At 41.9% G+C, this 17,501-nt stretch overlaps 1 protein-coding gene across 5 annotated transcripts in view; it reads left to right on the forward strand.

Annotated features, from left to right (window-relative positions):
* Positions 1–16,699, forward strand: part of LOC136753241 (cell surface glycoprotein MUC18) — a 43,300-nt gene extending 26,601 nt beyond the window's left edge. For 2 of the 5 annotated variants that reach the window (XM_066709189.1, XM_066709222.1), the window contains exons 2-17: positions 3,185–3,309; positions 4,193–4,406; positions 4,520–4,590; positions 4,767–4,854; positions 6,327–6,506; positions 6,617–6,744; positions 6,867–7,014; positions 7,192–7,307; positions 7,618–7,759; positions 8,284–8,408; positions 8,931–9,072; positions 9,305–9,349; positions 10,842–10,874; positions 12,201–12,327; positions 12,551–12,668; positions 12,897–16,699. In XM_066709189.1, coding sequence (XP_066565286.1) covers positions 3,185–3,309; positions 4,193–4,406; positions 4,520–4,590; positions 4,767–4,854; positions 6,327–6,506; positions 6,617–6,744; positions 6,867–7,014; positions 7,192–7,307; positions 7,618–7,759; positions 8,284–8,408; positions 8,931–9,072; positions 9,305–9,349; positions 10,842–10,874; positions 12,201–12,327; positions 12,551–12,668; positions 12,897–12,926 — 1,832 coding nt within the window. In that variant the 3' untranslated portion in view covers positions 12,927–16,699. Of the gene's footprint in view, positions 1–3,184; positions 3,310–4,192; positions 4,407–4,519; positions 4,591–4,766; positions 4,855–6,326; positions 6,507–6,616; positions 6,745–6,866; positions 7,015–7,191; positions 7,308–7,617; positions 7,760–8,283; positions 8,409–8,930; positions 9,073–9,304; positions 9,350–10,841; positions 10,875–12,200; positions 12,328–12,550; positions 12,669–12,891 lie in introns of all 5 variants that reach the window. The other 3 variants (XM_066709205.1, XM_066709198.1, XM_066709213.1) reach the window with 3 other exon arrangements.
* The last annotated feature ends 802 nt before the right edge of the window (positions 16,700–17,501 follow it).

A 17,501-nucleotide genomic window follows, 5' to 3' on the forward strand; every position in this document is an offset into this window, starting at 1 on the left:
TGACACCCAAATAGCTGGGGTTTGGATGCATCTGTTTCAGAGGCTGGTTGCCAGGAAGGCAAGTGTTCTTGGCTACGAGAAATGAATTAAGGTGTACTGATTTCATTTTTGAAAAACCTTTGCTTGTTTTTTTAAACTGAACCACGAGAATGAGCAGAACGATTAATTTAAACCATGTGTCATGATGTTCAGTGATACTGACATAATCAGATTATCTCAAATAGTTTAAGCTTTGTTCTTGTTATTCAGTTTTTTGCCTCATTTAGATTCATTGTTTAAGATTCCCAGGAATTAAGAAATATCCTCATTCCATCAAAATAAATGGACAATGATCACATTGAACATCTGTCCTGAATACTGTGTTTGGATTATTGTTTTTATTTTCACCACTTTGCAAGTATCTGACGTGGCAGGGTATTTTAGGGTGATGGACCGAGGAAGTACAAAAATGAGGAAGGGAGGGGGAGGGCTCTCCTTTTTTCCCCTCCAGGTGTCTGAACAATAGCGCGTCTGGGGCAGGAGAAGGGGGACGCATGGTCGAGCACAGCCGGCAGTCTCCTACGTAGGAGCAGGGAAAATAAAGCTGAGTGCAAACAGAGGAAGGCCACAAAGACGTAGTCTATCGCTCGGGGTTCATGAGGGATGAGGGAGGGCGCTCTGTGTTGGGGACAATGAAGTGTTCAATGGAGCCATCAGGGTGTGACTTGAGGAGGGTTGAAGGTCCTAGGGTGGTTTTGTATTTGTAATCTATAGGTGGGGCACGAAAATTAGTTTTGGCCATGGTCATGAAATGTCTACCTTTGCACCGCCGTTCACATCAGTTTTGTCCTGATACGAAAGCAACACAGTGAATTCACAAATGCCAAATTGTAAACTTTAAAGGCCCCCAATTGTACCGGCACAGGTGATTTTAGAGGTTTGTTTTTGAAGTCGTAACTTTGGGAAGGTTTGTTCCCAGAGTTCCACGCTGTGGTGTGGTTAACTGAGCATCCCAGCAAAAGCTTCAGCCCCTACGTAGACCAGCATGTACGGTACAGTAGAACCACAGAGGGCGTTGAAGCAAGATTGGCTCACACACAGGCAGGCACTCTTGACTGATGAACCTTTGAGGGTGTTGTTGTGAGTTGTCTGCTTTAGAGATCTTTGGAAACGCAGTGTGCAGAAAATCATCCTCCCTCTTACCGAAACTGGGCCTCCCAACATCAACGCTTTATGAATATCTACATGGGTGTAAAGAGAAACCGAAGTAAAGGCTCAGCATACCCCACCCCCCACACCCACCTCCCCTGCCCTGTACTTCCATACTGCTGCCTTGCCAACCATGGATATCCATTAATAACCAGACCAATCACTTCAGCTCCCCACCAGCCAGCCACACAATCTCCAGATGTTTCCAATTAAAAAGGAAAGCTTTTCAGCGCTCTCTTTTTCTCCTCAGTACTGAAAGAACGAGAGAGAAAGAAGTGAGAGTGAGTTTGCCTTTCACTCTGACAGCATGGCTAAGGAAAGGGAGGGGGGGAATAGAAAACAGGCTCTTTCTTTCAACCAAAGAAGGAAGTGGGGTGAGGGTATTGAGAAGAGGGGAGTGGGAATGGTGGAGGGGGGGCGGGGGTATATTTTTAAAGTCACCCTGCTGGAGTATTTGGCACTGTGCAGATCTGTGCTATGAATAGAAGGCTTTATTCTGTTTTTCTTTATTGTATTGAATCAACGTTGTCTGGCCCAGAGAGAGAATAGGTGCACGAGTGGAGATAGGGGCCACACAGCGACTCACAGCGAACACAGTGGCACAAACGCCAATTCAGACCCTCGTTACGATAGATGAGCATTGAAGAGAAACTTTTTTTAAGCAAATTAATAAATAAATGTAATAGTTTTTTTTATGATTTTATGATTCTATAATTTGTCTCTCCAAACCACTTGTTTTATTTAGTGCTCTGGACGTCCATGAAAAACCTGTTTTCCGCATTCTCCTGGGATTGTCTACCTGGCAGTGACGTGTGCAAAATTTGGATTAGCGCGGTCATGTCAGAGGGGGTTGAGGGGGTAGGGTGGGGTGGAGGGGGCAATGGAGGAAGGGCATTCCACTGCAGCGCAAAGGGGTGACATCAGTCCCGACTTCATGAATGAGAGCACCTTGAACACGGCTTAAGCTGCGAGACACGTTTCACCAGCTACCCAGGTCTTAGCAGAATGTGTTTTTCCTTTTTTCTGTCCCGGGTGAAACAGCAAAATCCTGACATTATTAATACGCAGGAAATATCTTCAGGAGCCTAATTTATCACAGTAATCCAATTGTAGTAATTATAACAATCCTTCATTCTCAATTAGGTATCAATGAAGTCAATGCACATCAGAGCAGACTGGCTGTGGTTCTAGCTGAACACACTGATCTGTCCTTCAGAGTAAACAGGCAGACTCTCAGGATATTGCATCCTACCCCAGTCTTAAATCCTGGCCTCACCTGGCTGACCTTTTTTCACCTTTCTAAGAGGGCTGGGCCGTGAATGGGTTAACCTCAGAACTGCACCTATAACAACAGCCAGGCAGAAAGCCCCGTGTGTTGAAGCTGCACCACAGTTGGAGCTGGTTATCGCATAAAAGTCCAGTGTCGCATCCGGAGTCGGTCAGCCTGCCCCACAGTGGTCGCTCTTCAATTTCCTGCCCCACCGCAGTGAACTTCACAAGGGTAAACAGGCCGAGTCCACATGCTCAGGCCAACACTGGCTAATTATGTTCCTGCTAAATTGAGCCTTTCTTTGATACTGCAGGGTGACACACTGGAATGCAGCGAGTTGCCCTGTGTTAATGTGCATGAGGGTGGAAGCTCTGAATTCCTTACATAACATCTTCGGTTGCTCTTGTTCATACACCGAGGAATGCACTGGGATATGTCAGAGACAAAAACAGCCAGCAGCATGATACATGCTTCTGCAAATAAACAATACAGAGAAACACAGTAGTGAAATAGTGGCAGTGCTGAAAACACAAAATGTCATCAATGTTGTCGCTGTATTTTAAGGAACATATCCACTTTCTAAAATCTCTCCCTGGTACCATAATTATTCATTCAGATACAAAACAGATATCCATTTTCATATTCATGGAAGACTGTGCTTTTTAGAAGGAGGCATATGTTTCTCATGAAAACTGACCCATTTTCTCTGTCTCTGTGTCTTTGCAGTCACAGCACTGGTGACAGTGAAAATGAAAGACCAGGTGGAGGTATTGCTGGGAAAACAAGCTCACATCTCATGCAACTCCAGCTTCAGCGAGTTGCCCAGCAAAGTGATGATCCAGTGGTTTGTGGTGAGTAATGGCTGCCCATCACTTCACAGCAGTTATGCCCCTTAATATCACAGTCCACACTGAGTAGAACTGGAGCAGAACCATAGCAAAATTTTACACCCTTCCGTGATCCCAGCCCAGATCAGAATCTTTATTCTGAACTGAAATATTGTATTAACAGAGACTTTTAATTATAATCCATTGTATTACTTCAGTAGCTTACCTGCTCCATCAACTTCTACCAGTGACCTGAAACCCAACCCTAGTCAACACAAAAAATCTTAAGCTAGGCCCATACAAATCTATAGGATTCAGTTGTCAGTAGAAACGCAATTCCAACTTTAACAAGTCCAATTTGTATTTACTGAGGAGTCCAACTGTAACCCTAACCCTAGCCCGGAGCAAAGTGTAACTCATTTCATGGCTAAATTTAATTTGAATGCCTAATTTACCTGCATTATTCATAGTCATGTTTTCTAAACAACCTGAATGTAACTGTTAAACCATTATGTTCTACTGTATCTTCAATTTACAGTTTGGGCAAATGTTCTATTTTGGGATTATTATTTTTCTGTCGTGTAAATTATTCTTAAATATTGGAATCTGCAATTAATCTAAATAAGACAATGAATTGGCCTATAATAATGTTAAAAATCTTTATTTTGGAGGTCAGTTACTACCAGCTCATTTAATACTCGGTTCATCCAATCCAGGTTATTTAGCAATGTATAGATATACTCTATTTAACATTCTTCAAAGACTCATTAATGGCTTGTAATACAATGTTGTAATCCACAAAACCTTCTCTGCTGCTATGTACATGTTAAAACCTTTCAGGGAGAGTTAACGGGATCATATAAGTGGACATGCATGAGGTGCCGAGTGTTTTCCATTCATTGTGTAGGTGGAGAATGGCAATCGGGAGCGGATTCACTACAGCGAAGGGCAGGAGAACATCGCAGACACGGGCACCGACTACACGGAGCGCATCAGCGTGAGCAAGGACAACATCCTCACCATCAGAAACGTGCAGCTCAAGGACAATCGGGACTTCATCTGCCAAGTCGGGGGAATGTCAGCTGGGAATGGGGAGAGCAAGACAGAGCTGAAGGTTTACAGTAAGAGAAGCTGATGTTTCCACCTGAAATGCATCGGTATCCTGGGCACCTTGCCAAAGTCTTTTCACTGTGGCGTAATCTGTCCCTCAGATGTAATGTCACTCTTTCTGCAGATGCCCCGGAACCCCCCGAGATCGAGGGTACCCATTCAGGCATCTCTGTCACTCACGATGCACCATCCCAGGTACTGAGCTCTCTCTTCCTTATCCACCTCACAACATAATAGTTGATTCAACTTGTTCCCTAATTCCATCCCCCTCCTGAGTTTCTCACCAGCTCTCCTGTCTGGGGATCGATTCTCAGATTGTTATGCAGATTCCACCCTTTCTAACCTCTCTGTGTTGTGCTCCTGTGTTGCAGATTGCAACCTGTAAAGCAAGGAATGGCTTCCCCAAACCCAACATCACATGGTACCAGAACCTCACCCCCCTGCAGAATGGTGAAGATGGTGAGTATAGGTGCTGAAGGAAGCACTTTGCTCAGTTTATTACTAAACTTTTAATGTGTCTCCAAGCCAGGTTCTCCAGAGGAACATAGCGTTTAGCCATTGTGCATGGCCTGAAATGTACAATGAATTAAGTCCAGTTATAAGCAGATTATGAAGTGAACATACATACACCGATCAGCCATAACATTATGACCACCTGCCTAATATTGTGTAGATCCCCCTTTTGCCAGCAAAACAGCCCTGACCCGTCGTGGCATGGACTCCACTAGACCTCTGAAGGTGTGCTGTGGTATCTGGCACCAAGACGTTAGCAGCAGATCCTTTAAGTCCTGTAAGTTGCGAGGTGGGGCCTCCATGGATCGGACTTGTTTGTCCAGCACATCCCACAGATGCTCGATTGGATTGAGATCTGGGGAATTTGGAGGCCAAGTCAACACCTTGAACTCATGATTCATCAGACCAGGCCCACTTCTTCCATTGCTCTGTGGTCCAGTTCTGATTTTCACGTGCCCATTGTTGGCGCTTTCAGCAGTGGACAGGGGTCAGCATGGGCACCCTGACTGGTCTGCGGCTACGCAGCCCCATAAGCAACAAACTGCGATGCACTTTGTGTTCTGACACCTTTCTATCAGAACCAGCATTCACTTTTTCAGCATTTTGAGCTACAGTAGCTTGTCTGTTGGATCGGACCACACGGGCCAGCCTTCGCTCCCCACGTGCATCAATGAGCCTTGGCCGCCCATGACCCTGTCGCCGGTTCACCGCTTTTCCTTCCTTGGACCACTTATGATAGGTACTGACCACTGCAGACTGGGAACACCCCACAAGAGCTGCAGTTTTGGAGATGCTGTGACCCAGTCGTCTAACCATCACAATGTGGCCCTTGTCAAAGTCGCTCAGATCCTTACGCTTGCCCATTTTTCCTGCTTCTAACATATCAACTTTGAGGACAAAATGTTCACTTGCTGCCTAATATATCCCACCCACTGACAGGTGCCATGATAACGTGATTATCAGTGTTATTCACTTCACCTGTCAGTGGTCATAATGTTATGGCTGATTGGTGTACATACATACATACATACATACATACACACACACACCTTTTAGAGTTACAAATGTATCTGTTGTAATGACCCCTCTTTTACGTATTTGAACGGATGCGTTTTTTGCTCATTACATTATATATTGTAAATATATTTTGTTGTATTTGCTATATTACATTATTTTCTGTACGTGTTTTGAAAATCTAACCACTGTATTTGACTACACAATTGCAAGATACCCTGGATGAGGGCAATAATAATGAAATAATATACTGCATAGATATTGCAAAAGCCATAACACTGCATTCCAGAATTACCAGCCGTGATGTTTTTGTATCAAAACACTTACTTCTCCTTTCCTTATGGTCAGTGATGAGAAGTCCTATGCTTGTGCTCATGGGGGTTTGTGTGCTGTGTCTGCTTCAGAGACCAAGGTGTCGACAAAGGTCACAAGGGAGTCCAGTGGCATGTTCACAGTGGACAGTCAGCTGTTCTACAAGGTGGCCAAGGAGGACATGAATACCACCTTCTACTGTGAGGTCAGCTACTTCATGCCAGGAACCCTAAACATGTTCGAGTCCAATCGCATCAACATCACTGTGCACTGTGAGTACTCCCTCCTGTCCACCAGGAGTTGTTATTATTTGCAGTCAGATCCTATACCTTTAACCATAAAAGGCTAAAGAACACACATCGGCTCGTCTGTCTGTCAACAGATCCCACGACAGAAGTGGAGTTTCGGAGAGAGTCTCCACACGGGCTGCTGAAACAGGGTGACACTGTGAAACTGCGTTGCCTGGCCAATGGGAACCCCCCACCGGCCTACTCTTTCTTCAAAGTTCAGGTCAGAGTCAGCCCAAATATGCTAAATGTTTTGGTTTCAAATAGGTGCATATATACATATCCCTTTTTGGCCATCCCAACAAATTAAGAGTGAAATGGCTACTCAATTTCTGACAATCCCAGGGTGAGAAGGAAATCGAGATCAAAGCTGAGCAGGACCTCTTGACCCTCAAAGACGTGAAGAGACAAGACAGTGGACTGTACCGCTGCAAGTCCCTTGACCTGGAAACCTTTGACGAATACACTGGAGACCTGGACATCTTTGTCAACTGTAAGTGAGACCCTGTGCTTCCATACTCCCTGTCACTGTAGGGTTTCTCACGCAAAAGCATTTCTGAATTCGGGTTGTGTTTCTTGCAAACGGATTTCCTTGTTTCCTCTGTCTTGTCTGATGCTATGAGGGCTTATGTTGAACTTCACATTTGTATCTGTGTTACTCCCACTCCAGATCTGGAAGAAGCTGTTCTAACTCCAGCGGCCATTGCTTTTGTTGAGGAAGGACAAGATCTCAGCATGTCGTGTAATGCCCTGTCATCTCAGCAGACCAACATTGTGTGGCTGAAGGTAGGACTCAGGCCCAAAATCCCATCTGAAGCATTGAGCAAGCACCACGTTCAAGAGCCAGGACTGACCTGCCACTGAGAGCAAGTTTTACAATATTTTCAAGTCAAATGAAGAGAGAGATTCCATTTTTCTATGGGAACTGCAGTCCAGCATGTATCTCTCTCATTTAATCTCCAGTAGGTTTAGAGTAGAGAGAACGCTGATAGAAATGGTTAAATTGAGCAAATGCCAAGACAGGACTTGTGCCACCGAATTTTCAGGATTATGACAGTCCCTCTGCATTGGCCTGTTTGTTGTTCTGTCTGTCTAGGGTGATCAGAAAATCGGTAAGGGAAACACAATGACTTTGACGAACGCCAGCTTCGACACAGCTGGACAGTACACCTGCAAGGTCAGTGTGCCCACCCTGCCAGACTTGAAGACCAGCAGCACACTGGAAGTCAGAGTACAGGGTGAGTGCACAAAAGGCTAGAGCGCCCCAGTGACCCTCTCAGAGCTGCATACCTGCGTACAGATTTTGCAATTGCTTTCTGCTTCAGAGGAAAATAAGTTACTTTTTGTTATGTGCAACTGGGTGAAATGCATAATTGAGGCAAAAAACTAAAACAAAATCCTTTTTTTTTTTTTGCAGTGAAGCACAGATCATAGACTTGGAATTAGAGCTGGATTTTATCTGGCTGTAGGAAAAATTGACCCTTTTATTTTTAATTTGCAGCAGCAGGAGAGATGGTTTTAAAGACAACTTATCAGGTTCCTTTGTTCTGAAGCCTCTGTTCTGAAGGACAGGTTGTGCATTATAGAAATATATACAGTACACTACCATAGTAGCAGTGTGGACGAGTCACTGTAAACCAGTAAGTGTTACGTGGAAACTGGAAAGCATACAGTGATGGTCTAGTTTGAACTGTTACGTTTGTATGTGGTGGTGAAGGGGGGATTGTGCAGAAAACTGAGATGCAACAATGTTGTTTTCCAGGAGCGCCCAGGCTGAGTTCTCCTAGGCTGAAGATAGAGCACAGAGTGGAGGCATTTGTCAACCTAACATGTGTAGCCCAAGGATACCCCCTGCCTAATATCACCTGGGACATTACAAGCTCCAAGGTACCCACACAGACCAGGGTAGCTCCAGTCCTTTCTTCTTCTTTTTTTCTTCCTTTCACTATCCCTTTTCCCCCCACTGTCTCATTTCATTGTTGTTTGCCAATTTATACTCATACCATCATCATATCCCCATGGGGGTCTAAATAATCTCTTCTTGAAGCAGGAATTCTAATAAATCTCCAGAGCAAGTCTGGTTGGCAACTTTAAGGACTATCTGGCACAACAACGAAGAGATAGTTCATAACTGTAAACTGCTACACTCCAGACAAAATCCATATATTGCTGAAGTTGCTGGGAAACCGCTGTTTTAGATTGTTTTTCATTATATTTATTATTAACTTTCTTTACTGATCTTGGAAGCAAATGTTGCTCTGTTTGAATATCATTCCTCAAAATATCCCAACCATGGCTTCATTAGCATTGGTGCATTGAACCAGTTCAGTTCCACTAAAATAATCAAACACCCGTATGCCCAGTTGAGAAGAGAGCGCTGTAACGATGGCGTCCGTGTCTGTGACTCAGACTTGGCAGGTGGTGATGAACCGCAAAGTCAAGCAAGGTGTGATTAGTGTGGTGACTGCGGAGATGACCTCTGACCTCACTGCTGCTTGCAAAGCCACCAACGACCTTGGCGAAATGACGCAGCACTTCATAATATCTGCCAGTGAGTGTCAATCCGACCGTGGGCGGGATTTAATATTTATGTATATTCAAAGTTTCATCACAATTTTTAAACATGAAAAACTACTTGCATTAATATCAGAGCATTTGACACAAACAAATACATTCACACACATTAACCACCACACTTGTAAATATAGATTTTAATATGTTGTCTTTTGTCCTGCTACAACAAGTGTACAGTAAATTACAATAACAGTTTTTCTGTGTTACAGTTCCTCTGGAGCCACCCACTACAGCCCCTACAACAACAACTACAGGTAAGCTTCCGCAATTACCAGATACATTCAATTTAAAGGGAAAATATATATTATCATCTTTTACAATACTCAATTCCAGACCAAGCCACAGGCGGCTGGATGTGTCCGTCACTCTTTTTTTTGTAGAAAATACCAAAAGATAATCCACTCTTCTTGGGTTCTCTGGCTTTCTCCAGATATAGCTGTTATCAGTTACAGCTGTAACGTTTCTGCGTTGTAAGAGCTGACCTGTTTGCAGTCTTATCATTTTTGATTTACAGCTTTTTAATTATTAGTTTCCTCTGCCACACTGAAATGGAATTATAAGCTTTCGAGGGCTTCTGATGAGGAGGAAGAGTTTATCGGTTTATGGTTCTCTTCCATGCGTTCTGAGGAAAAATAAAAATAATTCACATTGTCAGCAATCCTTCCGCTGTGGATGTTGTAGGATGTCACATGACTGTTACCCAGAGATACTTTGTTCTAACTGCATTTTTGTTTCATTAAGTTGACCCCAAATGTACCACTGGAAAAGGAACTTACTTTATATATAAAAAAAAAAACACTTATTCAAATCATGTGGTATAAGCACATGCCTTGTGCTCATTTCTTCAAATAAATGAGTTTGATTTTACAGAGAGGACCTACGCCCTCATACACTTACTGACCACAGGGGAACCACAGAGCTCTGAGTCTCCACGCTGATTTTCTGTGGCGTTTTGGTGTAAGAGGTCTAGTGACTCGTGTGATTGTCCGTGGTCTTTAACGTCTGGCTGAAAAAAAAATTGATAGAGGAAAGAAGAGATTACCAGAAAACTGACTGACACAGATTAAGTCCGGCTGCTGGAATCTCTATTCATTTTTTTCTTTTAAATTCTCAGGTAAATGAATTTTCCCCCATTACCTCAAACTGTTTAAATTAATTAATGTTTTTTTCCACTGTTATTCTGCCGAGTGTTACTGCGCCAGCTCACCGTTTTATAGTTTTTATGGCCGTTTTTTCCCTTCTCATAAATACATTCCCACAAGAGTCTGTAGCCTGTTTGTAAATGGAAATTAAAAGTGCTCGACTAAGTCATATTTTCAGAAAAGGTATACGAAGGATGGGGAGAAGGCAGTTTGGGCTTAAATGGCCCTACTTATGCACAATATAAAATACATGTATTTGTTGGTGTGTCCGATAGCAGTTCAAGAGGAGGGATTAGGAAAGATTCTGTTCATTCCAATAGGTCACCAGGTTAATTCGTTTGACTATTTATACCACTATTATTGCAACAAATTATCCAGAAAAGTATTTAAATAAACCTTTGAACAGTATATTAAGTTTCATGTTAATGAAAGCTGCACTAGAACATTATGTCTGACCTGTTGTAATCTTGATGGCCCTACTGCAGATGGGGGCACAATACTTGCCTTCATAACGAGGTATCATACAAAGGGCTCCTTCTCTGGTCTTGATGAGGCGGAAAACTATGGGCTAGAAACATAATGGTGTCCCTCTGGTTTGTTTTAGTAGCACAACCCCACATGAAGAAAAACAAGAAAGGTGTGTACATCTGTCCCCCTTCCTTCAACCCCCTCTCTCTCACCACAAGCATGTCCAAATACACGCAGACTGAACCACACTCTACTTGCCTTGCCTCCTCTCTGCAGCAATTCCAGGTCTGCCTCCTGTTCCAACAGAGCTCTTGCATTCAAAGTGCATTATGGGAAATTAACCAGGGACTGTCCTGTCTTGAGATATTTAAAAGGAAACAAAGCATATGCCATTTCATGACACGTAATCCAGCTCATTATAAGGGCAGGTGTGTGTTAAACCTTTCCTTTGGCACTAAATCAGACCTGCATATTGAAATTCCCTTAATTACATTTGAATGCAAAAAACAAGCACGACACCAACGAAACTGTAACTCTCTCTCTGTAATGCATCCAAAAGAATTTCTCTAGAGCAATGCAACTGGTGAGAAACATACTTGACTCACTTGAAACTGCACGAGTCCAGACTCTTATCTTCTGTTACCTCAGCCACCTCTGCAATCACAGAAACCGTCCTCCTCCCCGGTCACTCGGTCTTCTAATGGTTTCTGTTCCACCAGTGGAAACCGAATGGCTCCACTGCAGTCTCTAATCTCTGGTAACGTCTGTGCAGACAAATCGGCAGAAACCGGGAGCAATGTCCAGGTGTGCACTTTGGGAAATGAGTGGAAAAATGCATCTTCCCACCCTTAACCTGTTGAGAAAGCCTTTCATTTCTATTAGTAGAGAACCAAAATCGGAAGGCATCAAATTATCTATCAAAGTAGCAAGAACATGTGCTCCTAATCTATTTTCATAAGGCAGTGGTGCTCAGAGTGAGCGAGCCTTCAACAGAGATTAGAGACTGTCAGACACAGGCGCACCGATCTGCCGCTTCAGTGCTCACTTCTGTCTGACTGATGTGGTTTTCAAAGCTTGGCTGCTTGTATTTATCTGAATCCCTGCTGTTCAGTTTAGTGAATTAAGACCAAAACAGCCCACCTGCTTCACAGATTCAATTACGCCATTATTTTCAAACCAGTAAAAAAAAAAAAACACAATTGCTCATGACTAGTTTTAACTACAAGTACAGAGCGGAGAGGCAAACAATATGTTCAACACTCAAAACTCTAATATACCAAGGAAACAGAAATCCAATTCTTATAGACTGGATTTTTATATAAAAATCCATATATATATATATATATATATATATATATATATATATATATATATATATATATATATATATATTCAAAGTTCGTACAATGTCTTCCACAATATCGGCATCTGCAGCACACGGTGAGCAGTTGATACAGATACACAAAACTAACCTCTGTTGTCTTTGCTTTTCTAGAGGGTAATGGCGTCATCATCGTGGTCATCATTGTGTGCATCCTTCTCCTTGCCATCTTGGGCAGTGTGCTCTACTTCCTGTACAAGAAGGGCAAGATCCCCTGTGGCCGCTCGGGGAAGCAGGATTTGTGAGTGTCAACTTATCCGCTACTGCATTCATTAATCACGCTTCATTGGCCAGCATGAAGACAAATCCCACAAGTCATAGCCACAGAAGATAACATGCAGCCGATACACAATTTTTTGATTATCCCCTGCTAAAAACACATTTCACACGAAGCAGTTGATAAAACCAACTACGGAGACATTCAGGCAGGCCTGGCAATGACACCGCTTGATTTGTCTCCTCAGAACGAAGGAGAAGGCCAGTAAAGATGACATCGTCGTGGAGCTGAAGGCAGAAAAGTCAAACGAGCAGGCTGGGCTGCTGCAGGGAGTCAATGGTGACAAGAAACCGCCTAATAACCAGGTAACTATAGAAAGTCAAGGAGCACAGTTTAGGCCTACATCCACACTCGGGACAGGATTTTCTTGATTGGCATTTGTTCCTCAACTGAATAAAAAGATTAGTAAGCACTATGAACAGAAAGAGGAAATCAAAACCAAGTGTGTCTCCATAACTTCTGCTCCTCTATGAGGCCGTTTACGTTTTTCTGAGTTCCTCTCGCTTCTTCTCTCTTTTTCTTCTGGAGTAAAGTGTGAGAAGTACATCGACCTGCGGAACTGAGACCAGGAAGAGAAGAGCTGTAAGGAAACCGAATGTGGCTCTTTCTGTACCTCAGGCCGTGCGCAAGGTGTGATTTTGTGATACCTGTCAGCAAATCGAGATCAAGACTGAGCTTTTGTAAATATATTCACAACCCTGCCTAGTCCACTTCCAAGATTTAAATTATGAGGCTTATATTGGCCATTGTCAGAGAAGAACTACTGAAATACTATCCTAGACAGGGAAAATAGATTGTTTGAATATGTCATCCCCCCCTTTTCAGCTCAAGTGCCATTCCTGGCAATAAGTATAAGTGATGATGATTTTTTTGTTGTTCTTATGAAAAAAAAAAAAAAAAAATATATATATATATATATATTTAGTTATTTAAAATAACCTTTCAAGAAAAAGTTTAAAAGACTCCCAACAATAACTTTAGTCGTGGCAGATTTTCTAAATTTGTTACTTTTTTGGTTTAGTTCGCTTTCACCTGCTCATACAATTATTTTACAGACACAGTTTTTGAGTAGTTGAGATACGATAACGAATGGAAAAGACAGGTTTGTCACAAAATCCCACCTGCCTGCCTTGATAATCGTCCTCCATGTTCATATCCTACCGACTACTGCTCTACTATCCCAGCAACCTGACCCTCCTTCGCAGTGAGCTGATTAACAATAAACACTGTGCGCCCCAATGGGACTGACCGTCGCCAACTCCCCACACTGAAGACATGACTGGAGACACAGTGCCTTTTACCAAACACGCATAGATGCCCCAGATGAAGAAACTGCTTAAAGACATCTTGCAAAACCAGCTCCTTTTTACTTGACATTTAATCACGTAGCTTGGCCATGACACAATGTCTTTACTGTATTTAGTTATTAACAAAATTGTATGAGGATTTGGCATAAATATACCGTCCACAACCCCACCACTTTTGTTGTATTTAATGCATCATTACTGTAACAAAAGTCTTTTGCATGGGGGCTTGGAAAATACTCTTAATTTGGAAATCCATGTGTGAATATAGCAACCAGCAGGAGGCTACTTGACGCATCTGCGTTTGCTTGCAGTGTGTTGGTTTAATAAACAAAACAAGCAGTTTTCCCTGAGGAACCTGCGATGTCTGCTTTCCCAGCCTAGCTTGGCAGTTTTTATTTTCCTTATCTGTGAAGATTTAGGGGAACCTTCCCACCCTCCTATTCATCCTTCTTGATGCATAATCAACACAAAACCTTTTAGCTCCAGTACACGCTAATGTATCTTTACTGGGCTCCCTAAAGTGGAAGCACACATTACATACAATCTACACACATATACAATTTGCTGTAATAGATTATTTGCAAACGTTCTCTTTTGGTTTTGATGAACAGAGAAGCAAATATTGAAGTGGCAACTCATCACCCAGTGAATGCCTTCATAATGTCGGGAACATGATCTCTGAATGTTCATTGTTGTTTTAAGAGACGTCTTGACTACTTGTCAGTTTTTTTGGTGGTTGTTTTTTGTTTTTTTAAATCCTGGTTAATTCACGGATGAATGAAAAGAAAGACTCTCTAGGTATCCCCAGCATGCGGAGAAATGTGAAATATATTCAGGTGAAATTAGTTTGGGGTACCCCAGAGACCGTAAAGGGCTGTGTCAGTGTGGACGATATTCGCTCCCATGTAATTTGACCTATTGGAGCAAACTGTAAAGCAGCTCAGCTTTGTGGGACTCCAAGCGCCAATGCATGGCAGCTGTTGGATAGGTTGGAAAAACCATGGCACAAGAGGTACTGCCATAAAAGTTGGGAAATTAATGGAAAAATACATCCACCAAGCCCAAACCTGTCGAGACAGCTTTAAATTTCTATGTAACCTTTTACTGATTGGCTTTTGTCCGAGTCACCTGGTCTCTCAGTTCCACTGTGTCAGCTCTTCTGGCATTAACAGGAAGAGACAGAAAACTAAATATCGAAACAAGAAGTCCAGAAGAAAGTGAGGGAGAAATTAAGTTCTCCACAGCACAGAGTTGTGTGTGTTTAAGGGTCTCTGGAGGAAGTTGTTTTGCAGACAAGGACCCCTAGTCGACCACAAAAGTGTTCTTCTATGCTGTTACTGCGCCACTGAGGCGAATCCTTAAAATCAGCGCAAATATGTCAGTTATTGCTATGGACTACTGTCAAGCTTGTAATGTTTGTAAATATTTATACTGTAAAAGTCTAGAATAAGTAGTGGCTCAGCTTAAAAAGACAAGTTTGAGCCTTGTTCGTCAAAAAGATAGCATCGTATTCTAGAATACCTTCGGATTGCGGGATGTCACACTTTTTTTGTTCTTCAATAATTATGTTTTGTTGAGAGATTAGTAGCACTGAAATATTTTTATTTGTTTTTGTTTTAAGAGAACGGGCTTCAACCCAAAACTAGAGTTAATCTTGAGATGAAATGTTGCATTTTTATGACTGAGGTTTTGACTGCCGAGCAGAATGATTCCTGCGCCTGTCTTTGGGTGCCGGGCTGCATTGTGCTCGTGGGCTCAGAGGTAGTGCCCTGGGCTCCAGTTTGGGAGACAACCAAGAGCCAATATCATGTTTGCAATAACATTAAATACACTACTTGGAAAGAAAACTATACTGCAGTATAGAAATAATTGAGTTCACAACTTGAAAGAAATGGGGAATTAGAAGCCTTTTGGATACACAGTCTACATGAAAGTGTGTTTAAAGAAAGAGAGATGGCTTTTTCGTTTATACTACTGTTGACTTTTATTCATTGAATCTTGTTTTTAACAAATACTTCCAAAAGCACAAAACTACTCACCTGACTATTAGTGTGTCTTTCAGTCAAGCCTCGTCTGTTATATAACAGACCTAAACCGGAGTGGTTCACTGAAATACAGGGCATTGGATTCAGCTGTCAAGGTCAGTAGTCTGATAAACTGATACATTTTGGGACGCTAAGCCCTAGAACAAATAACAAAAGCTACCAGTGGGGTTGCCTTGGAAAGTTTCCGATAAGGCGAGAAAAGGAAGTGACAATCTCTTCTCCATTACTACACCTGACCCAGAACAGTGTTTGTATGGTCTATACATATTCACAGAGCGAGGTTTGACTGTGACATATTGAATTCAGGAAACACAATGTGTGTGAGGAAAGAAAAATGGATAGTGGGAGGTAAGACTATAGAAAAGAGTAAAACTGTGCCTTTTTCATTCTTTCTTTTTGTGTGGAACTGTTCAATTCAGGAAAAGAGGGGGTCAGAGAGACAGAGGTAGAGGTGCGAATTGTACCAATCTTACCACTTGACCCCCTGTTCTTTGCCATTCAGTCCGGCTCATAAATGACATTCAGATTAAACTGACTTTGACACAGAGGCTAATCACATAAAACAAAATAAAAAAATGCATTTGATCATGGGTTTCCATTGGAAAGAAGCAGGATGTCTGTACGAAATAAAATGCAGCCGTTACATTCTGTGTTTTTGCTTTGCGATTGGCATTTTTTTTTTAAATCCAGACCTAAATAAACAAAAGGGGGGTTAGTTTATTTTATATGCTTAATTCTGACTACCTGATACCACATACAATTCTATTGACACCATATAATGATTAGTAGAATTTCATTGACTTAAACTTAAATAAACAAATAGAAGTAAAGCAATGAAAAAATGAACACATTTAAATATAATATTTTGATCTGCAGTTTATTCTCATACCCCGCCCCCAACACATACACACCACAAGCTATACATTACATCTCAACTCCTCTCTTCTAACCCCCCACAAGTTTTTTTTTTTTTTTTTTTTTAAAGATCTCTTCTAACCAGTGGTACCTGTGTAAAAGACTGTTAAAACATTCAATCCATTAATTATGATTTTTTTATATTTTCGGTTTGTTTTTGCAAATGTGTGTAAATTAAGATGTACTTGTGAACTGATGCTTGCATTTTTGTTTTCTCTTGTTTTTTACTGTCATTTTGAAAGAAAACAATGCCAAATAAAACGTAAAAAAAAAAGCTCAAGAGAAGAAAGCTTTGTGTTTGCATCACACATTCATAAATAACCAGTAGAGGAAATAAATGCCATTGACACAAGCAACTCAGTGTTCCTCCCAAGTGAGTCTGAATACGTGTTTCTTCGCAGAGGTCTGATTGTTTTTCTAATACGATGTAGAGTTCTGGTTGCACCGTCAGCAAACCAAAGAGAAGAGTACTGAATTAGATCAAATCTTAATTCAATTCATGGTAACAAAAAAAAAAAGATGAACCAAACTGGAATGAAAAACTACAATCATGTTTCACACAGCGAGATTCAGCAGCCTTGATCTACATAAACAACTATTGCCATAAGATTAACACAAAGAAAAGCATTATAAAAGGTGCTCCACGCGTTGGTTGCTTGTGGAAAACCACATTGCAAGTATTATATCTAATGCAATGGATCTGAGGGTTAGTCATGAAAGATCATTTGAGATCATCTTCAACTAAGCTTGAAGGTTAAAACCACAGATCCAAGGCAAGAACCTAAATCTAGGGAAGGCCCTGCATGTTGGTTTGGGAAGGACATTTTTCTGCTGCCCTAGTGGCCAGAATGCTAAGTCAGGGGATAAGACT

This window comes from Amia ocellicauda, chromosome 1, assembly GCF_036373705.1.
Source record: "Amia ocellicauda isolate fAmiCal2 chromosome 1, fAmiCal2.hap1, whole genome shotgun sequence".
Classification (NCBI taxonomy): domain Eukaryota; kingdom Metazoa; phylum Chordata; class Actinopteri; order Amiiformes; family Amiidae; genus Amia; species Amia ocellicauda.